This window comes from Hermetia illucens, chromosome 4 (assembly GCF_905115235.1).
Source record: "Hermetia illucens chromosome 4, iHerIll2.2.curated.20191125, whole genome shotgun sequence".
Taxonomy (NCBI): domain Eukaryota; kingdom Metazoa; phylum Arthropoda; class Insecta; order Diptera; family Stratiomyidae; genus Hermetia; species Hermetia illucens.
Window position 1 is genome coordinate 53011797 of NC_051852.1, and position 26867 is coordinate 53038663.

The window sequence follows — 26867 nt, forward strand, 5'->3', positions numbered from 1 at the left end:
TACGCTTTTTCATAGCGCGTAAGTTGATGATTAGTAAAAGCATTGCGGGCCATTTAAGGACAGCTGGGTGTTATTGAAGCGAGCAGCTGCATGCATGAAGTACCATTGGTAGATGCAATTAAAGTCTTTCACTTTTTTAAATGCTTTTTTCGGCTGGCCTGCTTAGAGTTTCGTTGGGGGTCTGTAATTAAATCGTGTACTGGGACTGACCTGAGAAAGGCTATCTAATAACGCTACTGAAACCAGCTTCGTAATATCTCGAAAAACACCAAACAGTTTTCGTAGACATTAAGGGAGTTGGAACTGAAGCAAATTTGAAAAAATCACATTAGGACTGCGTAATTCGTAGAGAAACCCAGTAGAAAAGTCTTCAATTCGTTGACCCCTTCCCCTGAATTTGTAACTAATAATAGGAAATCATGATGCATATCATTTTAGAACGAGTTGAATGAAGCTCTAGAGTGATGTGATATTGGTACTCTGCGGTATCTTAGGGTGTAGTAAGTTTAGATTTTGATTTCATGTAAGTTTGTTTATAGTAGTTGAAATTCCGCGCGAACTTTTGAAGTCGTATTGCTGAAAAATTTTGTTTACAAGTGTGCAGAAGTTAATTAATTTTATTTTAAGATAGGGAGATGGAGATGAAGTGTATAGGGTGTGTCATAGCAGATTTGGGATTTTCAAATTATTAGGTTGTTGCAAATGAAATGGGCGTTTTGGTACTAAAATTTGAAACGACTAAAGCTTACAAAAATTTATTTATTTAATCAAAATAGGTGCCAGTCAATTCCAAACACTTCTCCCAGCGAGATTCAAGAGAATTTATGCCAGTTTCGTTGAAGTCCAATTGTCGGGTGTTGATAAATTCGTCGAAGGCAATTTTGACAGCCTCTTCGTTCCTAAATTGATTTTCCGCCAAAAAATGATCCAAATGCTTAAAAAAGTGCTAGTCGGTTAGGGAAAGCTCCGGTAAATATGGTGGATGAGGCAGAGTCTCATACTGTAATTCGTTCAACTTTTGAACCACTGTTCTGGATACATGAGGTTGTACAATGTCGGGAAGGAGTATCACACCATCTCTGTTGACCAATCTCGGCCGTTGAATACTCAACTTTTGGTGCATTTCCTCGAGTTGGGTACAGCATTTCTGTACATTTATCGTTTCTCCAGGTGCCAAAAAAGAACAGTGGATAACTCCAGCTGTAGACCACCAAACAGTCACCATTACCTTCTTGGGATGGAGGCTTGGTTTCGGCATATGCTTTGGTGACTCATCAGCAACTAGCCATTGTGCTGATCGGCGGCCATTGTTGTAGAATATCCACTTTTCATCACATGTCACTATTCTGCGCAAAAAGGGATCGCTTCTGTTGCGGGTGAGTAAAGAACTGCAAATTTCCATTCGAAGCGCCATGTTTTGCTCTGTAAGGGCATGCGGAACCCATTTGTCGAGCTTTTTCACCTTTCCAAGTTTTTGCAGGTGCCGGGAAACTGTCAGATAGTGTACGTCCAGTTTCTCGATTTCGACTAGCACAAGCAGCTCGTCGTTGTCAATTGATGGTTCTGGATGTCCAGGGGCTCACTTTGAAGGATTACGTCGCCTGACCGGAATTTTTCGAACCATCGCCGTATAGTTCGTTCGCTTATCATATCAACTCCAAATGCGCTGTTATGTTCTTGGTCGCCTCCGCTGCTTTATGACCGTTCAAAACTCATACAGAAAAAGTATAGGTGTTTGGCTCTTTTTCATCCTTTTTTCGTTTCTATTCACTGTTATCACGACGATGGTCAAAACTCAAATGACTCCTTGATTAAATGTAGGAGTATTTATACTTCATTATCCGCCACCAACAGCGCCAACTGGTGGTAGTTTGATACAGCAAAATCGCAACTAACTTCACTTGATTGCCAGATCGGCCATTTCACGTGCAACAACCTTATAAATTTGGAAATTTTACCTGGTTTAGGGCGAAATGATTTTACATTGTAAGCGTAACATTCTCCAGGTATTCTTGGTCTCTATTCATCGCATTTTGTCTAATACGATTTGATTCTGCGAAAATAGCAGTGCAGTGTGGCAAATGTGTGCCCTGATGCAGATACATATGTGAGACAAATATGTAGTAGATTTTATAATCTTAATGCTAATGACTGGAGATGAGTAGGTGTTGTATGTAATATCACAAAAGTGGTATCACCTTCAAGTGTAATATCACATTGCCATCACCGAGTACAAAAAAATCATCAGCGAACATCCCCGCATTGCCAGCGCGAATTTACACGGAATCCTACATTTGGTGTCTTTCTCGCCGAATCTGCGATGGTACCAACAAATACTTTGGAACGTAGGTTGTCCTGACGACCTACAACCCGATCGCCCTTTTCGAGCAGAAGACCGCGAGCGAACTCGCGACCTGATGTCCGGCTACCAGGAGGATGGACTCCTCATCCAGACCTACAATCGCGTGGTTAAATTTGGTTGCGTCCGCCGTTATACCGGACATGTGGAACTGCGTCTCCAAATGGACGAACCGCAGTTCCGGATTCCGTCGCCAAAATGAAGGGACGCGGACAGCGAGAGCGGTCACATGAGGGTCAGATGGGCCTGTTGCGTCTTGATTGTCAAACGACATAACTAAAGCTAAGTTAACGACGCGAGTGTTGTCAAAGGCGCGGCTGTACCGGATTCTAACAAGGCCCTGTACTAACTACGGCAGACCGTGTAAAAAATCCTTTTAACATGTAATATTAATAGAATAAATATAACATAAAATGTAATTAGGCTGGGATTAAAATTCGTTCCTAAGATACTTGAAAGATGTACATGCAATCATTTGTAACGACATATAATAATTTGTGGAATGGAGAAATATTTCTTGGCTAGCAGTTGTACTTCTTGTAAGTAATGCTTCTCATCTTATACCAATTGGATTCTAGATTCGACCGCTTCCAGATGCCAATTCAATCCAGAAAACTGACGGAAGTGTCAAAAGAGTTTATTCACTGTTGTGGATCGCCTTTGTTGCCGTGCGCTTTCCGAGTTTTATTTTGAATATAAGTCCACATTATTGTTACAATATTCTTGTTGTTTGTTTCTCTTTCGTTTGGTGCGGTGAGAACTGTTCGTGTGAAATATGAAAATTATGACAGCAAATCGCCTCTAAAACTACCTTAAAATAGCCCGTCCAGAGGCCAGTTTTTTTTATTTTTTTTTTCGAGAACGTTCTTCTACTTTCAATAAATCGGCTACACCTTGCAGTAAAAATGACTACACAAAAAGGAGTCTAAATAACCAACGTGGAACATCACTTGCGAATATATTGTCGTTCTTTTGATTGGCTGTCCGGACAGCTGAGTGGTTAGAGCACAAAACTGTCGTACGGAAGATCGCCGTTCAAATCTCACTGGTGGCAGTGGGGTTTGTATCGTGGTTTGACGTCGGATACCAGTCGACTCAGCTGTGAATGAGTACCTGAGTAAAATCAGGGTAATAATCTCGGGCGAGCACAATGCTGACCACATTGCCTCCTACAGTGTTCTGTAGTGTAGTGTTACGGTCTTGAATGAAGTGCTCTAACACACTACAAGGCCCTGATCCAATATGGATTGTTGTGCCAACGATTATTATCATTTGATTGGCTTTGGCTTGGTTTTGATGTGGTTTGATGATGCCGATGATTATGAAAAGTGATGTTTCTAATATTACTTTGTAATGAGTGTAAAGTGATATGATATCCCATTATCTTTTATGGTGGTTTTTGGCACATCTATACTTAAAGACGATATAAGGCCGCGTTATATTCAAGGTCACAATTTTGGAATACTACTTCCTCCGAGTTGTGCTAATGCGTGAAGCAATTAGCGCAGTTCACTGTTGGCTGAGAGCACTGATCCAAGATGCTTAAATCACTCTGACCTGCCCACTCATTATCATTGGCAGTGATAATGCTTACTAACATCGTAAATGATATTTGCCACTAATATAACACTCATATATCTTAATAATAATAATCGATGGCGTAACAATGCAATTGGATCAGTGTGGAAGTGTGTTAGAACACTTCATTCAAGATCGTAATGGAACACTACATGATTACAGAATCCTGTAGGAGGCAATGCGGTCTGCATTGGGCTCGGCCGAGATTATTACACTGATTTGACTCAGGTACTCATGCACAGTTGAGTCGACTGGTATCTGACGTCAAATCAAGATACAAATTCCACTACCATTAGTGAGATTTGAACCACGACAGCCTTGTGCTCTAATCACTCAGCTATCCGGACACATTATATATCTTAGCTCCGGTAAAAACTCTCATTCGCTTCTTTGAAAAGTGTTTGTGTTCCCGATTTTCACGAGTACTATATCCAATTACGTGAATGCTTTAAGCAGGAGTCGTTCCCTGATATTAGCCGTTCGGCTGTCCTATCCAAGAAAGTTGGGTTGTATTCTCTCGCACTTATCAGTACAGTGACCAGCATCTCTTTATATTGAGCGAGTGTTGCTACTTTTGCCTTTATGAATTTATCTTCAAGAATGTTCCGTGGCCTTCTGCAAGACCTTTAGCATTACTAGCTCTCTTGTACTCCGGATATCACCCTGTTCTTTTTTTCTATACGGAAGTCTGCTCAACGACCGCTGTGTTAATGTTGGGGGCTAGATGGGGACGGATAGAAGTGTGTTCAGCGCCTCATTTCTGCTTTCTTTTTGCTGGCGAATTCGGGCAGTGAAAAATCACATGCTCCCGTTATTTTGATATCACACTAAGGACAATTCGGAGAACCATCCAATGGAATCCATCCGTTGCAGACATTGTCTGCGGCAACCACTGTGTCCTGTGGGGATCAGGATGATATGGTAGTTCATTTTTCAATGTTGTCGCTTGCGTCAATTCCTAATGTCACGAATGAGTTTATGCGTCTGTCCTTCGAGGATTTGTTTCATCTGCGTTCCCAGTGATCATACAATTCAAATCTTAGTGCATTTTTGTGTTTTGCACATATCTCTTTGTTTGGTATATGAAACTTAATCCCGCGCAAAAATCCTATCTAGGATTGGCTTCTAAAAGCACTGCAGACACTCAGAGGTGTCAGACTGATTTCATCTTTGCGAGTGCATCAGGTTACACAGTAGACGCCTACTACTTAGCCTTGTAGTAGTTCCACTGTGTCGGCCATCGATTCCGTACGAGAATTTCTTCTCCGAGAGCAAATTCTCAATCAAACTTGCCAATTTGTTCCTGAATACTTGGCCTATTTTAGAAGACAAGCATTTAATTCGATCTAAGTTGGCGAAGTTGAATGCGCTTTTGACATCCAACGCCGTCAACGACAGAGCATCCTCTAATTCAATATGCTCCTTGTTTGGTCTAATAGAATAGGTGAGAGACACTTTCTCTCCAATTGGTCCGGTCCGCCATCAAGTGGATGGCGGATTCAGAGTTTGCTCCATTCAAAACAAGAAATAGTTCACCATTATGTTTTCCAGAGTGCCCAATAAGCACATCGGATTATATGATGCCGGATCTCCAGCTTGTTAGGGTTGAATTTCCCTTAATCTCCATGCAGATTGCCTGGAAGTCATTATGATATTTACAATGCTTATTAACAGGCTAAATGATTCTGCTAGCTAGCGTGGTACTGAGGTATGTGCTTCTTCTTCGGGAAGTGTACGAGGTCCCAATATTCAGCAGTACCACGTCCATCCTAGCGAATGCTTCGAGGAAAACATTCATGATTCCAAGCGTTCAAATTCCCCGCTGTTATTTTCGGGCTGCATTAGCGCTCAGCCCTCTTCATATTCAGGTGCTAAATGTGCATAGAAACTATATATGCAGATTCCTTTTATTTTCTTCTTGAGGAATCCATCTTCCGGGTGTTCGATTTCACACAAGCACATTTCACAAGCCCATAGCACTGCTTGATTTGTTTGGTTTCTGGCCCAAATGTGGTCACTTTCGATATAGTTCGCTATTTATGGCCATGTATTCCATGTCTTTATTGTAGTTTGTGAGAGTGGAGAGTAATATAGTACTCCGAGCATCTATCTCTTCCTGAACAGTGTGTAATTTGGGTCTTGTAGGATCTACTCCTGGTCAAAGGGTAGTATAGGTTCCGGGGCGAAACGTGGATTGGTACCCACGATGGAGCATAAAACCTGGGAAATGCCTGCTGAACCAACACCAACAGCTCTACTACCAAACCCTATCTCCACCTCCACGTGGTGACCGCTGGGAGCTCTTTCTTGACGAAAAGCTGCAGACGGAGAAGGATGAAGGCGAGTCTCCCGCGCCTAAAAACGGGACAAATTGTACCAACTGGTCCTCCAGGTTGGGGGTTGGGTAGGGCTGACAACCCTACACGGAAAACAACCTGTTACGAAGCCACAACAGGAGCCTCGGATAGGACGGATGTTAAAACGACGGACCCGGCAACGACAAAGGAACAACGATTTGCGCATTTTCTCATGGAACGTGCGCTCCCTGTACAGAGATGAAGCTGATAAGCAGCTAGCCGATACCCTGTCCCAATATAGGGCTGATGTAACAGCGTTGCAAGAGATGCGATGGACAGGGACCGGTTTCCTGGAGAAGAGCCACTACACCATATATTATAGCGGCCATCCAGTAAACCATGTGCTCGGAGTAGGTTTCTTAGTCAGCCAAAAAATGAAACCTGCTGTTATCGGCTTTGAAAGTATAAGCGAACGGCTATGCACTCTGCGCTTGCGAGGCAAGTTTAGAAATATAAGCCTCATAAACGTTCACGCCCCTACAGAGGAGACTGCAGAGTCGGAGAAGGATACCTTCTACGAGGCAGTAGAAAGAACCCTCGAAGCCTGTCCCAGATATGATATCAAAATCATACTTGGGGATTTTAACAGCCAAGTAGGGAAGGAGCCCGTATTCAGGCGATACGTTGGCTCCCATAGCTTACACGAAAAAACAAATGATAACGGACTGCGGACTATTCAATTAGCAGGGTCACACGAAATGGTTGTTGGAAGTACCTGGTTTGCGCGGAAAGCGGTCCACAAACATACGTGGGCCTCTCCAGACGGGACCACTTTCAACCAAATTGACCACGTGTTGATCGAACGCCGCCACCTCTCAGCCTTGATGAATGTCAGAACATATAGGGGGGCCAATATAGACTCGGATCACTATCTCGTTGGCATGGTGCTCCGAGCTCGAACAACAATACCACCTAGAATCCCCTCTGACAATCAGGTGAGAGTGAACACTGAAGCCATCCACAACACAACCCTCCGCGACACCTATAAGAGGGAAATGGATGCCGCAATAACCGCAGTCAATAGAGGACCTGGAGATGAGGCATCAACTAATGATCTTCACAACCACCTGAAGAACGTTATCATGGATACGGCCACAAATATACTTGGCCCCAGCCGCAAAAGGAGTCGGAACGGCTGGTTTGACGATGAATGTAAGCTAGCAACGGAACGGAAGAATGCCGCATACCGAGTAATGTTGCATTCTCAAAGAACGCGGGCACGCGCAGAGACTTATCACGAACTCCGTCGAGCGGAGAAGCGACTTCACAGACGGAAAAAGGAAGCCTGGGAGAACCAACAAGTCTGTGAACTAGAAAAGTACAGGGAGCAACCGCACCAGGCGCGGAAGTTTTACCAACAAGTCAGCAGGATGAAGCCTTATACACCTCGATGCTCATCCTGCCGAGACAAAGAGGGAAATCTGATTTCCGACAGAATGGGCATATTAGAGCGATGGGTTGAGTACTTTGATGAGCTACTGAACAACCAGAACATCGGCGAGTTGGAGGTCCCGCCAACTGAAGACGACGGACAAATACTGCCACCACCAAGTTTAGGAGAAACAGTCCGTGCAATTCATCGGCTAAAAAATCATAAGTCGCCAGGAGCCGATGGAATTACAGCCGAATTGGTTAAATATGGAGGCGACCAGTTACACCAAGTGGTTCATCAACTTGTGCTCAAGGTATGGGACAGCGAATCAATGCCTGACGATTGGCAGCGAGGCATAATCTGTCTCATACATAAAAAGGGAGATATCACACAGTGCAGCAATTATAGAGGTATCACGTTGCTGAGTACCATCTATAAGATATTCTCCACTATCTTGCTAGGCCGGATAGCCCCATACGCCCAGAACATCATTGGCCCATACCAAAGAGGCTTCACTCCAGGCAAATCAGCAACAGATCAGATTTTCTCTCTGCGGCAGGCGATGGAAAAACTGTTGGAATATGGACAACAGTTGCACCATCTGTTCATCGACTTTAAAGCCGCCTATGATAGCATAGCCAGGGTAAAACTGTACACGGCCATGAGAGAATTCGGTATCCCGACGAAATTAATAAGACTGACTAGGCTGACCCTGACCAATGTGCGAGGCCAGATAAAAGCAGCAGGATCACTCTCAAGACCATTCGACATCAACAACGGTCTACGACAAGGGGATGCGCTATCATGCGTCCTCTTTAACCTGGCCCTCGAGAAGGTGATCCGTGATGCTGAGGTACGATCCTCTTCAAGTCCACCCAACTACTGGCCTATGCTGACGATATCGACATCATGGGAAGAACCACCCGAGACGTTCAAACTGCCTTCATCCAGATCGAGCAGGCGGCGCGAGATCTTGGGCTGCACATCAATGAAGGCAAGACAAAATACATGGTGGCAACGTCAGCACCGAAGACGAATCAACCAACAACATCAAACCGCACTGGTCAAACACAAGCACGAACAAGAATAAGGATAGGGGAATACAACTTTGAGACCGTTGACAATTTCTCCTATCTAGGGTCGAAAATCACAACCGATAACAACTACGATGATGAAATCCGCGCACGGTTGTTGTCAGTCAACAGAGCCTACTTCAGCTTACAAAGACTGTTCCGCTCGAAACGTCAAAGCTCTTACTGTACAAGACTATGATCTTGCCAGTCCTCATGTATTCCTCGGAAACTTGGGTTCTTAGCAAGAAAAATTGCGAACTCTTGGCCGCGTTCGAGAGAAGAATCCTCCGAAGAATTTTTGGCCCCCTACATGAGGATGGACGATTCCGTAGCCTACACAATGACGAAATCTATGAGCGATACCATGACCGTCCGGTTGTGGATAAAATCCGGCTCAATAGGTTACGGTGGGCGGGTCACTTAATCCGTATGGATGAAGATGATCCCACCCGGAAAGTCTATAAGGGCAATATCTATGGTAGGAAAAGAAGACGAGGCAGACCCTGCCTAAGATGGAGCGATGGCGTAGGCCAGGACGCCAGACAGCTTTTAGGGATATCGAATTGGTGGACCTCGGCGCAAAACCGGGATATCTGGAGTTCCTTATTAAGGCAGGCCTAGACCGGATACCGGTTGTTGCGCCGTTGATGATGATGAGGATCTACTCCTATTCATCGGCACTTTGGCACTTTGTGCTCATCTTGTCATTTTCTTGCGATGTGAAGCCTTTTGTTTCCTGTGGGTTATTGTCCTGTTAATTCATTCAACTATTCACGCGATTTACCGGTTCCCATCTTTGGTAGAATCTGAACGGGAATTCGAAAATTGTCTTAGAGGTAGGAATATGCAGTATTGATGTACTCCCAATAAAAAACTTTCAAATCCTTTTAATGACATTTACTTACAGTGGCAAAATGGTGAAATACATATATATAATATATTATCCTGCAGACTGTGATTTCTCGCTAACCATATTGCTGAAGTGCTGACAACGTAGGCTTACCTTTGTAGACTGGTTTGTGATATTGTGATTTTGGCGAAAATACTCATCGTACATGTATCTCCGCTGTCTCCATCTATAGTCCCTTGAATTTTGTAGTATCCTGGTTTCAAAACTTTTGGAACTGTAGTTGTATTGAATCTGTATGAGTTTATTTTGTACACACCCTAAAAAGTACGAATATTTAAGCTTTATTGCTTACACTTTCAACATAGTAACTAATGCAAACCAAAATTTGTTGAATTTTTACAAGAATACCCTGGTTGAAAACGCCACTTACCTTCGGCAACGGACAATAGTAATCATCTCCTATTTTCGGAAAGTCAGATGAGTCGGGAAAATCCGAGAGATATTTTTTGTATTCATTATTTAGGAAATCACATCCGAATTGTGGGCCTATATGAAACGGCAGCAATGTCATCGCACCTCCACCATTCTGGCTGTAGAAAAATTTGACCGCGATCTGTCATTAAAAAATTTGATTTGGTTTTTCAATCTATTTTTTGCGTTTGGTTCTAATTGTACCTGTGATTTCTTTCCCAGCGTTTGCAGGAGCTCTAACTGACCTGAGCATGCATAAACTCCTGGTTGTAGCTTCTTAATTCTGAACTTTGACACATCCCAGATCTTGTTATGTTTCGTTTCATCTTCAAATCTTAAAACTTCAAACTCGAACGCCTGGAAATCAACCAAAATCTGTATCACAAAAAGGACATTTATTACATATTGATTTTAAATTTACAGATAGAGAGAGACTTCTTGTCATAGCCACTTTTGCAGAAAACTTACCGATAGGATCGTCGAAAAACTAAGTTGAATAATAAGGACTATACCAGCATTGAAGCACTTGACAACCATACTCGCTATTTATATTCATCTGCTTCCGGCTTTGTTTGGATATTGGCTTAAATACCCTAAATAAATAGACCAGATATCTAAAATATTTTGCAATCTGTAGATCAGGCTCACAGAAAAAGTAGGTATTTGTACGAATCAGATGTAGAATTAGTGACATTTCATTTCAATTAAAATGAAGAACATTCTTCTTTTGATGCTCATGCATTTATCTTATGGATCTACATCACGCTTATGTTGATATATCATGTTAGCTGCATAGCATACCGCCATAAACATGCGATGCATTGGTATGTCCGCAACAGTCTACTTTACTACGTAGGTTTTTTGGTTGCTCAGTTATTTCCATTAAAGGGATAATCCAAGTTTTTAGCTAGTATAGAAGTTAAAGCCAAAGAGAGATACCTATTTTATTTTAATTGCTGATGCCGACTTTTCTGGTAGAACTACTCACATATTACCTAGTAGGGTGGTCGCACGTAGCACAGATCACTGGCATTTCTACGTAGTAGTTTACAGGCGGCGTCCCGTTATCATTCCAGTAACGCTTGGTCAACCGAGCTTTTATATTTTTGTGAACAGTTTCCTACTATTAACGAAGTTAAGCTTGGTCCACAAAGTGATGGGTCCATTATGGATATACACTACCAGTAAACCCATTTTTTTGACAGTCCTATGTCATTAGAGCAATCTGCTGTCTTGCCGTGTTATGAATTCTTGCAAATGAGGTGCAGTAAAGTGCTTATAAATATCTCACACTTTTTCCATTGTGATCAGCTCCGTGAGTTTCTCGATCATAGATTTAATCCAGATAGAGTTGTGGGGTTATCAAAGGTTCTCTTTGCGTATAAATATTTGGTTACCATTCACTCCTTGGTGGAGTATAACGCGATAGCCCCACCTACACACTATCGTCCAGGGTCCGCAGAAATGCGCTTCAACGACTTCCGAAACGTATGCACTCTTCCTCTACTGTTCTGAAGCAAGTGCTCTTGAGGCGCCCCACTTGTTGGCCATCTTGTTACAATGAATCCCACTGCATGGCATAGTTAGTAATGAGATTGCCGTTTTTCCTTAGCATGCGACCTATCCATTGCTTCTTTTGCCTTCTGATAACATCACCCATGGTAATTGGCTTGTGTGCCGACAAATTCTTAGTTCGAAATTATGTCAGTCCAGAGCATCCTGATAATACGTCGGAGACAATTGTTGATGAAGATTTAGACCTTTTGAGCAGCAGTGGGGGTCTATGTGCTCCTATATAACAACAGCTAGAGCATTAGCACAAAACAGTCTCAACTTGATTTTGGTGTTGAGATAACTGCGTTTCCAGATTTTTGACAAGGCGGGAAAGGTTGATCTAGCGCTTTTAATGCGTTGGTCGATATCCAGTTCGCTGCCACGCTTCTTAGATATATGCATTGATCAACATCTTCGATGTTCTGCCCACTAACTCAGATAAGGGGATTGCGATGTCCCTTCAAATTAAGAATCTTGGTTTTGTTGGCGGTTATCTTCAGTCCAACTTTACTTCCCTTCGTTTCCAAATCTAGAACTTCTTAGTCAAAGTCCATGTCCCGGAGGGAGAGCAAATACATGCCATCAGCGTAGTCGGGAGGAAATATGTAATGGTGCATTGAAATTCACCACGTTCTCAGGAAGAGGCAGTATGAAAAACGTCACTGACAACAGTTGGCGGACTCCGTTTTGGACTTGAAATTCCTCTGAGATTTTACTTCGGAGCGGCACCTGACATTTTCTGCCATCAATAGTCGCTCTGATAATCGCTATTCGTTTCTCTGGAACGCCTCTTTTGCGTATAGCACGCCAGATGTTCTCCCTATTGTCGCTGTCGAAAACCTTCTTGAAATCGATGAAGAGCAGATGGAATGAAGCGCAAATCAGCCTACCCTCTGTCCACTATTATCTTTGTGAAGGCAAAGGGTACGCAAATACCTGCCAATTTTCCCACTCAAGACAGATGTAAGACCTTCAAATTCTGTGATCCTGAAATCGAATCGCTTTAGATGTTTTTTTGGGAGCAAGGGAGGTGAATGCGTTTACGCACAGAGTGTTGGACTCCCGCAACAGCACGCTGTCGGACTACCAACTAAACACCTTGTTGTCATAAGAGAACTAATCTGGAACCGTTTGACACATTATTTCGAGTTAGCCTTCCCGTCTTTTCGGCTTTGGGGGCCTTCAAGTCGCTTTCACCAACGGGATGGGCGGGGAGGAAGTGAGCCGTTAGTTTACTGAACCCCTTGCCATCTGCTCACTCCGCCGGTTGAGTTCAATCTTCTTTCCAATAAGAAGAGCCTGAATATAATGCGCAACACGACTCTAGCTGTCAGCGCTTTTCAGCATCTCTCTGATAATGTTGTCTGGAGAGAGTTCCCCTGTGTCTGGATAAATCTGTTGACGAAAGCCGTCCCACCTTTCGCAAGAGAAAAAAGTGTGTTCAGCGTCGTTCACCACTCCACTGCAGAACAGATACTTATGAGATCGCGCCTTCCCAATCCTGTGCAGGTAAGACTGAAAACCTCCATACCCACTTAGAAGTTGGGTTAGGAAGTAATCAATCTCATCGTTCATTCGGTTTAGCTATGGGTTCTGAGAGAGTGCGATAATTAGACGCCACGCGCAAAGCTCTCCGTCTCTGCACTTGAAGAAGGCGCTTACGATGCACCTCCTTGTCAAGGGTATTAGCCCATACCTCCGCGCGGAGCAGAGCCTCCTAGTAGATATAGGGCCAATAAAATGTTCGCCATTAGCCGAGTCAAGGTCGAGACTCCAGCTTCAGCTCATCTTGGAGTCGAACATTAAGCCAGGGTATTTAACCGCTGGTTTTGACTCTATAGTTAACTCACCAATCGATATGGGATGTAGGGTCGGAATTCTCTTTCTGGTCAACATGACTACTTCGGTTTTTTTCCAGCGCAAGGCTGAAACCATTCCGAATCATCCATTCGCTTACCCGTCGCATCAATATGCCAAGTCTGTTCTGCGCCTGTTCAACAGTGCGTCGTAACTCTTCGGGCATATCGAGTCTCAGCAACTTATCGTAGGAAGCGTTCCAGATGTCCGGTCTTAGGATGGATTGTTGTGCTATCCCCGACGTGATTTCCACCCTCCTTTGGCCCTCTAGCGTCTCCTAGAGCAGGGAGCGGTCTTTTAGGTAATCCCTTAATACTCGCAAAAGGTAGCTTGGCACGTGAAATGAGTTTTCTAATGCGCCTAGCATATCTGTCCATCTTACGGAATTGAAGGCATTTCTGACATCAAGCGTTATGAGGAGCACTATCCGTCGAGAGCGACGGCTATGTGTCTCGGTTCGATGAACCGCACCTACGACCTCTATAATAGCATCCACTGTGGGTCTCCCTGTTCTGAACTCGAATTGCCTTGGGGATAAGTACCCGGCAGCGCGGATCGCTTCAGTGAGTCTACTCCTGATGAGCCCCTCGAGCACTTTTCCGGCCGTGTCAAGCATGCAGACGGGAGCTCCAGGTTTCCTTTACCGTTGCTGATCAGGGCGAGTGTGGCTACCTTCCAACGACAAGGAAAAATGCCCTCCCCAAGCAGCCAGTCTGGCCGTTGGCGGAACAACAGTATGTAGACTTCCACCGAGATGCTTTTTTTCATAAAGAGAACCGCTTCTTCGGGCTCTCTCATTGTGAAAAGGGAGCAATCCTCGACGCTTTCCGCGCTATTGTCATCAACGCGTACAGGATGTTTGGGGAATAATGCCCGTACGATGTGTTCCATTTGGCCGGTATTTAGTATGCAGGGCTTCCGCAGAGCCCCGATTTTTGCATCTACCCCGTTGACTAGGTTTCGCCAGCCGCGAGCTTTGCTTTTATTTATCGCGTTACGGAGTATCCTTTTTGCTGATCTATACTGTGCTTTAATGGCGCATGCTTCCATGTTGGCGTGTAAATGTTGTGCCAAACGGCGGAGCTCCGTAGGTCGTTAACTTCTGCCAGCCACTAGTACGTAGAAGGCGTGCCGCGGCTGGGCCCCTCCGGGGGTTGGAAGCCTCACACGCGGCCGTTATCAGGTTCATCACTGAATTTACGACGATGTCAGCTGCGACGCTATCATCCTCCGAAGCGCTCTCCAGCGCGGTTCTGCCTGCTCCAAGGGCTTCGACGAACTTCCCGATGTTCGCGCTCGCGACATTTCACAGGCAGGGGGAGTGTCGCGTTGGTGCTCGCCGGCAAGTAGCGCTAACCACTTCGAACGCGATGTATTGGTGGTCACTTGCTGAGAAGTCTGTCAGGACTCGCCCATCCACCAATGATGCTAGAGATTCCGACGCAGGAATGCTTCCTTCACAGCCTGGGCGCGGAAGCGTTGGCGTGGATCCGGTGTTTTAAATTACGAGACCGGTTGTTGTTGCTATTTCCAAAATTCGTTTCTCTCTGTTGTCGGGCATGCCCCATTCAACGACCCTAGCATAAGTCGAGATGCCATGAAGCCGGGTCCCTGTTTCGGTATTGCTCGCTGATTAGCACTAGATCGGCATTTACTTATGCAGTCAACTGCGCTAGCAACTGGTGAGCTGTTGCATTCCGGTGTTAATTTGTAAAATGCGGATCATGCTATTCACGCCCTAGTCCTTTCCTGTTTCACCCTACAGATTGGACACCGTCCCGAGCCCGCAGTGTTTGCGACGCTCTCACCAGATGTGTCACGATCCCTGCAGAGAACGCAACTTTCGCGTTGCATGTCGTTCTCCTGTCCGGCCCCTTGCAAGTTGCTGACGTGTGTCCATAGTCCAGACAGCTGTACAACTTGGGTGGGGACTATCTGCATGCTACCCATCCAATTTGATTTTACCGCTGCTAAGGAGTTTCCTCGCATATTTCTCTCCAGCACGGTGAGTTTTGGCCTCGACCATTTACAGAGGTGATACTTACCTGGGCATTGGTTGCCATTGACATTCACGCTTTATCGTCTCCTCCACTTCGACCTTTTCTGTGAGCCAGTCAATATCCCGGATTTTTAGAGAGTACATGGGTTCTAGGCTGGAAACAAGAGCCTTCTCCCCCAATAACCCCTTGACCGCTTCGCAGAACGTACTCTTGCCAATCGCCTTTGGGCCCAGTTCAACGAGGACTCCGCCACTCCTCGTTTTCTGTATGGAAGACACCTCTGCTCCGTTTTCTTTCTGTTTCATCCTGTAGCGGATTTCACTAAGGACTTCTGCAAATGTCTTGCCTTCCGTCAGTTTGATAAGCAGAGCCGACGGCCTGCTGGTTTGCAGCTTGCTTGTCTTTGGACAGACGGGTCTTTGGCGTCGTAGCCAGTTGTTTTCGTTTAATTTTCTTCTTCTTCTTTTTTTTGGGGGCCTGGAAACAACTTTGATAATGTCTATTTCAGGCACCTCGTCTTCCTTCCGGTTTTTCCCCAGTTCGCTCGGCATGTTGTAGATGGGCGAATGTCCATTGAAACTGGCTTGAAGTTTCGCGCCCTCTGTCGATTACATTTCGTCAGTCGGTAAGCAAAGTAACGCTCTTACCATTAACACAATGGATGTGAGGGAAATCATGTATACGCTGGTGCTACCATGAACGGTCAGGCCAGCGCGCGAAATAAATAGTGGGGATAGCTGAGAAGATAGTGAGTTTCGTTACCCGGTCATCAAATCGCTCGACGTTTGTATCGACCTAACACAAAGTTTCAGCTATGTTATTGCGAACACCATATTGAATGCATGGGCCAAAGAAGTAAAGAATTATTAAAATCGGTTTACTGTCTGTTTGTCTGTCTGTCCGTGACCCGCATTTTTCTCGGAGACGGTTGTAGTGATTGACGCAAAATTTCGTACAAATGTGGGAACTGTGAACGCTCACACATACAGTGAGTTACATCCTCTTACGTTGAATTTAAGGGGGAGTCCCAATACATGTGGGATATCAAATTAATGGTCTCGGTTAGTACTTTTCGAAGCCGGTCTTAGTTTTGACATTTGTTAGAGAGGTGGGGAGTGCGGGGGGTCGAAAGTGATCATTTATTTAAGGGAGCATTCTCAAAAACTACCCAACCGAAAAATCTGAAAAAAATCAGGAGGCTGCCACTATATGGTGCCTGGGCTCTGAAATACCTTCCATACCGATATCTGTTCAGATAAAGTTAGTAATAGTATATTACTGTAATTTTTTGTAATTGGCTGGAAACCCGCCTTAAATTCATCCTAGCACCACGCATTTTCCAGTGATGTAATGTATAATGTAGAGCGTGATCTTACCAAGTTTGGTGGAAATCGCACTATTACTAACAAAGTTATAATACGTTAAAATTGTTGTTTCTTTGGAAATTAAAGGCTATGAATGTCAATATCACCCGAAAGTTGATACTCTCACATAACATATGGATATATTACGTGCTACGTACTAAGAAATACCCAAAACCTTTCGTACCTGAAGCGTCCAGCTTCCGGTTTCCCGACTTGTTACCTATTAGGCTCTATGCTGCAGATCTTGGCACCGCCCCATCGAGTTTCTCAGTATTACCAGTGAGAGTACAAATATTGAGCATGCAGACAGGAATTGCTTTGACTCGGACTAATTTGCTTACGGTCTGATACCGTACATCAACAACCTTTGCTCACTCCTTGACAGGACCGGGCTCACTTTACTGTGTTGACTGATTCAGACGGCCTAATATGTTTTCAAGATCTTTTCGATTATCATCTATTCGATTTTTCCTGTAAGGTTTTCTCTATGCATCTAGGTCTTTAATACGCTGCAATGAAGCGGCCACTGGGGAATACACGTGCCTCTAATAAACCGATCTTCCAATCTTTTTGCCAGCCCAGAGTTGTGACTATGGATCCTAATCGCTTTTTGTATACTCCTTTTCTATAAAGTAATTTCCCTAGTTACTGGACTGAAAAACCTAATTTCTTGCAGTTATATCGAATCTGGAAACCATATGATCGGTCGGCATCAGGGCTGACGGATGTTTTTCAAGGAATTTCCCGATAGATGCATGATCGTTTAATTGACCGCCTTTCCACGCTCCAATGGTATCGAGTCTATATACGTCGTTGGCCGCTTTCAGTTTCACCTCCAAGTGAATGGGGGGTAAATTTAGAATAGCTTCAAGTGCCCAGTCGGTGTAGTACTCATTGCTCCAGTAATACTTAGGCGACCAAGTCTCTGAATCTGCGTTAGCAGCTTCTTGCTGTTAGCAAATTTCAGTATTGGCCACCAGACGATGCATGCATACATCAAAATGGGTTTTATTATGGATGTATACATCCAGTATATCCGTTTAGGTGAAGGGTCCAGGTCTTACCTATCGCATTCCCACAGCACTAGAGCAATCCGCAGGATTTCAGATATTGTTCCTGGATATGATGCTTCCACGTTAACTTGGAGTCGAAATGTACTCCTAAGTACTTGACTGTTTGTGCCAGCTAGATTTCCGCTCCTGCTAAGGTGGGTAGCGTATAGCTGCCCCACCTGACGTTGCTAGTGAACATAACTAGTCCAGTCTTCCTAGCGTTTACCGTGAGTCCATTGCGGAGGCACCAGCTGTGGATTACATGCAGAGTTGCATTCAAGCGGTCACATACTGTGTCCGCAAACTTGCCAGTGATTATGACGGCTAGGTCATCCGCAAATGCTTGCGCGAAGACTTTTTGTCCTCCAGGAGCCACAGCAGGGTATCCATTACTTAGAGCCATAACAGTGGAGAGAGAATCCCTCCCTGTGGGCAGCCCCTGAGAGATCCTGTTTCAATAGACTTCCGACCGATATGTGAATTTTTGTCCACTCTAGCATGTGAAGGACCCAACTGATTAGCAGCGGTTCGATTCCATGCTGTCTCGCAGCATCACAAATTGCCGCGAATGAGGCATAATTGAAGGCACCTTCGATGTCCATGAATGCAGACATCGCCTTTTCAATTTTTGCCGTAAGTTCATGGAGTGCTGTCTCCGTGGATTTGCCTTTCTGGTAGGCGTGTTGCCTATGGTGAAGTGGCCACTTAGGAATGTGTGTATCTCTTATGAACCGATCTACTAGTGTTTCTAGTCCTTTTAGCAGAAAGGACGTTAGGCTGATCGGTCGAAAGCTTTTTGCATCTGTGTAGGGGGTTTTTCTTGGTTTGGGAATGAACAACACCTTCACATCCCGCCATTTAATTGGGATATAAGCATGTGCTAGGCATGCACGATATATATTCCGAAAGTGTAGACCAAGGCATCCATTCCTTCTATTACTAACGCAGGGACGATGCCATCCGGACCTGCAGACTTGTATCTATGGAGCGAGTTAAATGGCCATTTCACTCGCTCCAGTAATACTACTTTGCATGCCAGATTCCAGTCTCTCGGTTGAGGGCTGTATGCACTTGTTGGCCCCGAGATTAGATTTTGGATGCTCCCTGGAAAGTGTACTTCAAGCAAATGATTTTCCGTTTCTTCATCGCTTTCTGTGTACTTCCCATTCTGTAAACGTAAATAACCTAGTTTTTGGCTACGTTCTTTGACCAGAATCCGCTTCAGTTTTGAGGTTACCTCAAGAGAGTTAGTGTCTTCGCAAAAGCGCCTCCAAGATGATCGTTTAGCTGATCTTATGATCTTCTTTAGAGCCTGACTGCCCCACAAACAACCCATGGTTCTTGTATGGGGTATATAAATGTCTTGCAGCTATTGATCCGACGACTGATAGGTGCAGTCGCCGCTTTACAATGCTGCAAATTTACTTGGGAAATGTAGCACCTCATCTACGTTTCAGATGTAGATGCCGAGGGCTGCATGTCCCCTTCAATGGTTTTAGGAGCCGACACTTGTAACGTGACGGTCCCCAGCCAATAGTAGAGCCGGCAGCCCGATTATTCCCGAACCTTCTTAACATCGGGTTTGGGAACGCCGAAAGTTCCCGGCCTATCGGCTCTCTCTCCTGTTTTGCTGCCTAGCAGCAACCAGTGTTAAGGCTGTTCTGTAGACCAAGTTGTTCCAGAACCCCAACATCATTTCGCTCTTCTTCTGGAAGCCAGAGAAAGCACTTTTTGATCGACGGAAGCTCAGAGACCCTTTTCAAGGTTAGTCGCGCACCCTCCCACACATCGTTAAGGGAGGAGCAGTACTGCCTGAGCCAATCGTTCGTGTCTTCGTCGACAAAGTTCAGCCGTAACATTTTACGGTATACACCTACCGACTCAAAGCAAAGCTTAATGCCTTGCGCGGACGCAGTCTTTACAGCTAGGAGGAGTTTCCTCCTGCTCAGTATCGTATCCGGATGGATTAGAGTCGTTATACAGGACCCATCCATCGGCTTCGATAGCCTTGACTGCAAATGAAGGCCTAGCCGTTGCCGGCCGAGCCCTTTTTGCTGCCTTTTGTGTCGAAGAGTTAGGATCGTCCCAGGACCGTAGCCGCTTCGGTTTTCCCTTAGCCGTAGATGCCCCGAACGCTTCTTTCCTCTCAACCTTGGCACAGCTCTTGGGTTGTGCGTTGTCAGTTTGCTGTCCGTGGACAGGTGCTTACCCATGGGCAAGACTTTAGCCTCAGCAGGTGGCGCCGATTGGAGCCTGGGGTCAGGAGTACTGACAGGAGGGGCCTGCTTCGGCTCGTCCGTTAAGGACTGGGTCCCAATTGGATTGGTTCCCACTTGAATAAGTGGGGAATCTGAGTCTAGACTCAGGTTCTCCATCGATGAGCTCAGGGTTGGATCGTCACGATCGAAGTTTAACTGTGTTTGCTTAATAGGTTTATGTTTTTGTTTTTCATAGTTGGCAGAGCCCCTTTTTGCCGAGACAAGGCTAGTTAAAACTGGGGGTCGCCGAGTACCCAGAGTTCATCGTTTACGGCCACATTTTAACCCCTGTGACCATTCAGCCTTCGGCACGGTAGTCACACCTTGGCTTGGGGTTTAGATTACCGCTTGGCTTCAGGTGTCACCTCCCGTTTCCTGGAGGATCTTCCTTACTGAGCTCCCTCACCACGACAAGGTAGGTAATCATCGAGGGAGTCGACTGCGGTTACGATTAATGGCTCAAACAATTCAGGGTACTCGTTTATCTAGAGGTCGTCTACTTGAAGACATTGTTTTGCCCAAGATATGATGTATACCTGCGAATAAGGCCGGTGGTATCGACTAAAGCATCATGTCAGGAGTATTGACAGAAAAAAAGTTATTATTGGTTAGATCATGAAGGACTAAGTAATTCCTGTTGAAGTTGAACAATAAAAGGAACAATTTTGAGCAGGGAGACATTGAAGGTAACGCAATCATAAAGGGAGACATCGATAAGGAACTAACATACTGATAAAATTTACTTTTTTGTCAAGGCCGAATATCTGGTTTCGGCCATGATCTCTTGGAGTTATCTTTGGACTAGTTTCGGATAAAAATTTGATCCTTTTCAATGGCTTTTTTTGCTTACTCTGCACAGGATTTAATTCGACCTTGTCGCATGCAGATTCACTCCTCTTGTGTTTTCAAAGCACGATAAAATCCACAAATTCATGAATCGCCTTCTGCAGGGAAATTGTCCCCATATTCATCAATGAGTTTATGCAAATATACAAGAAACCGAATTCTACTCACTTCATTCGAATATCAATTGGCTATTAAGTGTTGTGCAAATTTATCTTTCTTTGCTAATAAAGTTTTCCACTTTTTTTTATAAATCACTTGCCCCGCTGAGATACTTTTATCTAAGCTTGGCATCTATACGAGGCAGTTTGAACATTGTTATTGTTTTAGCACGCAGCCTTTCCAGTTAAGTTTATTTTGTTGTTTTTAAAATGAGAGTGTAATCCATCTTTGTTTTGCTCGTATTGAGGGATCTTGTTTAACGGACTAATGAACCATTACTTCACGGAAAGTAAAAAGCTAATATGCATTGTGCAAATATCTTTTTGCAGTCGCAGCCATTTGTGACGAAAAAGACACTCCTACGAGCAGAAATGGTGGTAGCTTTTTAAGTTTGTTGAATTTTTGCACTTCTTGCTGCGGACCATGAACCTCATGATTAATTCCACACCAACTGAGTTCAAGATGATCTCGAATTCCTCACGTGGTTTGCCTATAATATGGCTCCATTTGTATTGTATTTAACCTCAGTCGTTTGCATATTGAAATGGAAAGCTTAATTCACCACAAACTGGTTAGTTTTATATCTAAATTTGGAGATATTTACCATCTGAAATTCGTCATCTCGCATAAACTTTGCTTCCGCAAATATCTTAAAATGTTGTCACGAGGCTAGTATGAAATCTGAGGGTCAAGTATTAACTGTCTACGGTTGGGAGAGGTTGTCCAGTCTTTATTGGGATCATATCTCAAAGCAGCTTTATTTTATGTTGCCAAAAATAAATTCGGTTTCGATTCATAGCGAAAAAAATCGCAGTAGCTGGTTTCTGCCTCCGCTGAGCTTTTGAAAACAATTCTGAAAATTTTGTAGTAGATTTGATAGTGAAGAGACACGATTTTTACGATGATACTGAAGGAAAGATGCACGAATTCTGAGCGATACGTACATTGACATGCCGGCTTGCAGCCTCGTATTCCTAAACGGAATGTTGCTTATGGCGATATCGTACATTCTTGCTGCACTTGATTGAACTTGACTTTGCATTCTTAATTACCCGTGATTTCGCAAAGCATTGTTGACCTAGCCCGTTTATGACGTCGTTATTTAGTTAGATACAATCTAACAATGGAGATGCATAAAGATTTGCGTGTTTTTCCTGGGAACTATAAAAGTTTGTCCACTGAAGTGAAAACAAGTCGTTTATAAAGACATTTGAGTGTGAATTTGTCCCATTAGTACGTAACACGTAATATACGCATATATTATGTGAGAATATTGATTTTCGGATGATATTGACATTCAAAATCTTGAATTTCCAAAGAAATGACAACTTTGATCTATTATAACTTTGTTAGTAATAGTGTGATTTTCACCAAACTTGGTAGGATCAAGCTCTACATTATAGCCTACATTACTGCAATTTCCAGGTGCTAGGATGAACCTAAGGGGGGTTCTGCAGCCAATTACTGAAAATTATACTCATATACTATTATTAACTTTATTTGAAGGGATATCTATATGATGTATGGAAGGTACTTCGGAGCCTAGCCACCATATAGTGCTAGCCTCTTGATTTTTTTCAGATTTTTTGGCTGGGCAGTTTCTGAGAATGGCCCTGTTAAATAAATGATCACTTTCGACCCCGCACTCCCCATCTTTCCAACAAATGTCAAAACCAGGTTTGGAAAGTACGATACGACTATATTTGGTGAAAAAAATTTACACCCCCCTTTTGCATATATGGGAACCCCCCATAAATTCGACGTAAAAGGATGTAACTTACTGTATGCGTGAGCGTTCACAGTTCCCACCTTTCCACCAGATTTGGTGGCAATCGCTGCTACAGTCTCCGAGAAAAATGCATGTAACCGACAGATAGTAAACCGATTTTAATAAGGTTTTGGTTCGCACAAAACCTTAAACATGATTGCTGTACTGTAAGTGAGAAGTGATCCTTTATTTAAGCGAATATTAGCTCTGATGAAAAGTGGGTAACATATGACAGTGTTTTATAAGAACGGCTTTTGAACTAGAGCAAATGGACCTTATCCAACGGTAACCACTCAGAATTGATGGCGAGGAAGTTGATGCTTTGTTTTTTGGAATTGGTAGTGTATTGTTAATCAACGAGCTCAAGGGCCAAACCTACTTGAATTTTCCAGATATGAAAATTAATTTTTTTTTCGCTTAACCCATAACTACAGACGTGATGTACTTATCCCTTTACAGCAGATGTGACGTCTTTCAGACGCCTATTTATTGTCGTTTTTACAAACGAGTTGAGCGACTAGTTTTGAGTTTATGTATGCTTCAGACATTTTCTGTTAACCACATTAGAAGATAATCTAAAAATAATGAAACAAACAACGGAGAATATGTCCCGAATTTTATTTATTTTAGAATTCTACGAAATAAATTGAAAACACATACTTCAACAAAATTAACTAAGAATACAACTCTTTATTCAAAAGCTAATAAACATTTTTGAAGAACGTATTTTTCATCGGTTGAGTCAACTCCTCCTTTGGTCAAATTATAATATGCTATTATTTCCGGATTCCTAGTGTGAACATCTAAAGCCTCGTTATGATGCATGAATGACACCAAAATGACAAATGTTTTTCTTTTGAACGTGAGATAAAAGCGTCATTTCCTTTATGAAGGCATATAAAGAAGAGTCAACTTGTCTTGAATTATGGCAAAAACTTCATAGGGATTTCTTTTGTGTAAAACCTTATTAAAATCGGCTTACTATCTGTCTGTCAGCCTGTTTTTTGTTTTTTGAGGAGGTGGAATTTTTCAAAAGACACTGGTCTGGAACCACTAGTGTGTGGGATTTTTACCCATTAAAACCACCCCGGCTCCGTTCCCTCGTAATAACTTATGGTGGCTCCATTGGGCGGAGCCCCTTCGCTTTTGCCTTTCCTCTACTCGTGCCGTACGAGACGGCGCTTTTCTCCTCTCCTCTGCCTTTCAGAGTTTGTTTTGAATATGTGCAATCATGGAGTTGACCCCATCCCAATTCTCTTGATTCTGGCACCAGAACCTCTCCTATAGTCTCCTCTAGATTCCTCCTTTCTTCCACAAATCTCGGACAGTGGAAGGATCCATGCTCTGGGTCCTCTGGGACTCCATTACAAAGTTGGGTGAGATTATAATTAATCTCACCGTGTCATCTCTCCATCCACTCCTTGATGGCAGGAAGGAGTCTGTGAATCCCCCGACCCTTTCTCGATCGTTCCCACCGCTCTTGCCATCTGTTTATGGATCTTTCCCTCCCAGCGTTCTTCGTCTGCGATAAGGGAGAGGTTGACTTTGCATGGTATCTGTTCGCCATCTCATCTGCCAAGATGTCAATCGGCATCATTCCAGAGATGATGGATGTTGCCACATCTGAGACAGTCCTAAAGGCAGAGCATACCCTCAGGACTGCACTCCTGTAGACTGCACTCAGTTTGTTAGTATTAACTAACATCTGCAACGCTTCCCTCCAAACTGGGGTCACATAGAGCAGCAGAAGGGGTTAATTACTGAGCTCTGCGGGACACCCGTGGAAACAACGTACTCCGGGGGTCCGCCATTGGTGTCATACCAGAGCCTCCTCTCAGCTGAATAACTATTGATGATAGCAGCGATATAGGCGGGACAGCAACCTTTGCTAGGGATTTGCGTGTTAGATTCTAATTGGCCGAACTGAATGCATTTTTCACGTCCAGGGATACTACCACGCAATATTTGCTGATACTACCCTTTCCGTGAATTGCATCTTCAGCCAAGTCAGTAACCAATTTGATAGCATCAATGGTTGATCTGGCTTTACGGAACCCATATTGCCGATCTGAGAGGCCGCCTCGGCTCTCAACAACCGGGAGTAATCTATTATAGATTACCCACTCTAACATTTTCCCCACAGTCTCCAAAAGACATATGGGTCTGTATGAGGATGTTTCACCTGGAGGGTTACTAGGCTTAAGCAGAAGTACCAACTTCTGCCACTTCCATGCCGCTGGAAATATCCCCTCGGCCATGCCTCCTTCGAACAACTCAGCGAACATGTCCGGTCTGGATTTCGCGGGAAGCTTAGGGGCCTTATTCGGTACTCCGTCCAGGCCCGGCGCTTTATTATCTCCTACTCCTCCGCAGATCTCCAACAGCTCGTCGCTGGTGACTGGCGGAATCGTCGTCACATTCAAAGGTGATTGGAATGTGTCGGTGCCCTCCTCTTGCTGAGGGAATAACTACTGAATGCTCTTCCGCAAGAGGGTGGGACACGTGAACTGTGGAGATGAACGGCCTCTGAATCGTCCCATCACGATTTTATAAGAATCCCCCATGGGTTTACGTCCGCTTCTGAGTCAAGCTGCTTAAAGCATATCTTCTTGCTTCGCTCGATGGCGCCGCTCTTCTGGCTCAATGGCAGGCTGACGGAAGGCTGGTTAGTTCTGGGAATGAGCACCTCCTAGGCATGGATGCGTCACATGCTTTGGCGATGGACGGCTCTTTTCGTAGAGGCGCTTGTCTTATCACATTGATCTAAGCACACCTCTATGAAGGTCTACTCAAAGCAGACCAGCCTGAAATCCTTCTCGGTTTAGGGCATGATGGGTATTTGCTCTGTGGCTCGACACGTGTCTCAAAGATTTCCTGGTCATCGCTGTGGGTGTAGCGTTCGCAAACAAAACCTTTCGTACCTGAAGCGCCCAGCTTCCGGTTTCCTGACTTGTTATTGTTTTCTTCTTCAATTTTAGAATCACACAGATCACATCAGATTCATCTTTACTTTAATGTTGTTCTTCAAAATTAGGGTCACAATTTCTCACACTCTTTACCCTTTTTGAAGAACCAGGAGCATTCTGATTATTCAAATTATAAAAGCCTAAAAATTGCAGTTTAGCACTACCTACAAACACAAAATAATAACATTTCTATAGACCTGACGTCTCACAGACACCTTGCGATATTTAGAATTTTGCATTCAGGCCAAAGCATAACTAAACGAATTTATACGGTGACTGTCAACTCAATACTGGTCAAAGCAAAGCTAGACTACCGTATAGGTATCAGGGTGCTAAGAGTGGGGAGAAATCACAAAATTCAATTTAGACGAAAACCGCCCCTTTTTTTGCAAAAATCAATTTAAAAAGAAAATCTTAGGTAGTGTCGTAGCTGTTATGATATCTAGTCGGTTTATTTTTGTTTCAGTATCGTATATTTGCAGTTATTGCAGTCATTGGTCCGTCCACGCATCTGTGACGACAAAAGACATCTCCGCAATAGCACGTGAGGCTTCTAATCTGGCTTGAACAGCTTTGATGAAATTCACAAACACTCCCTCCATCACTACTTCTTTAATAAACATCTTTTTACCGAATATCGATAACTTTTTAGTTTTTTTGAGAAAATAATTCCAAAAAATTTGTTCTACAATAGTTTACCCCCTTAAGCCATCTTTTGAAATGTGTATACCAGATAAAATCATAATTTTGAATAAACGACCTTGACACAATTGTCCCTAACTCTCTTATACCATTGTAAATATTTCTCCACTGTTTCATAAAGGGACGTTGACATCAATATCCCTATGGCAATTGAAGCTTTTTGTTGCCACTTGTACACTGTCAGATACCGTTATAAATACTCACTCCTGCACCAGTTATTATTTCTCATTACTATTTCTCAATCCTCAAATTTAAGACTTTCTACAGCTGGTCGAGCATAC

General features: G+C 43.8%; 2 protein-coding genes across 5 annotated transcripts in view; one reads left to right on the forward strand and one right to left on the reverse strand.

The window, feature by feature from the left end:
• The window catches only part of LOC119655906 (flotillin-2), a 364992-nt gene that overhangs the window by 83974 nt on the left and 254151 nt on the right, over positions 1 to 26867 (forward strand). The window lies entirely within an intron of this gene.
• LOC119655907 lies at positions 9622 to 10662 on the reverse strand. Of its 2 annotated transcripts, none has more exons than XM_038062069.1 (4): positions 10529 to 10662; positions 10265 to 10417; positions 10020 to 10202; positions 9622 to 9906 (listed from the first exon to the last, which is right to left on the reverse strand). In XM_038062069.1, exons 1-4 carry the CDS (start codon positions 10595 to 10597, stop codon positions 9739 to 9741), a joined length of 573 nt encoding a protein of 190 aa, XP_037917997.1. In that variant the 5' UTR covers positions 10598 to 10662; the 3' UTR covers positions 9622 to 9738. The 2 variants fall into 2 exon arrangements, with proteins under 2 accessions (XP_037917997.1, XP_037917996.1); XM_038062068.1 differs by having other exon boundaries at positions 10265 to 10435; positions 10529 to 10661.

What these genes read in the sequence shown, in the direction of transcription:
- LOC119655907 (XM_038062068.1), bottom strand. Translation starts at nt 10,597, where the DNA reads ATGGTTGTCAAGTGCTTCAATGCTGGTATAGTCCTTATTATTCAACTT. An exon ending in GTTTTTCGACGATCCTATCG is followed by an intron (nt 10,436 to 10,528) that starts GTAAGTTTTCTG and finishes TTTGTGATACAG; the next exon opens with ATTTTGGTTGATTTCCAGGC. An exon ending in ACTATTGTCCGTTGCCGAAG is followed by an intron (nt 9,907 to 10,019) that starts GTAAGTGGCGTT and finishes CGTACTTTTTAG; the next exon opens with GGTGTGTACAAAATAAACTC.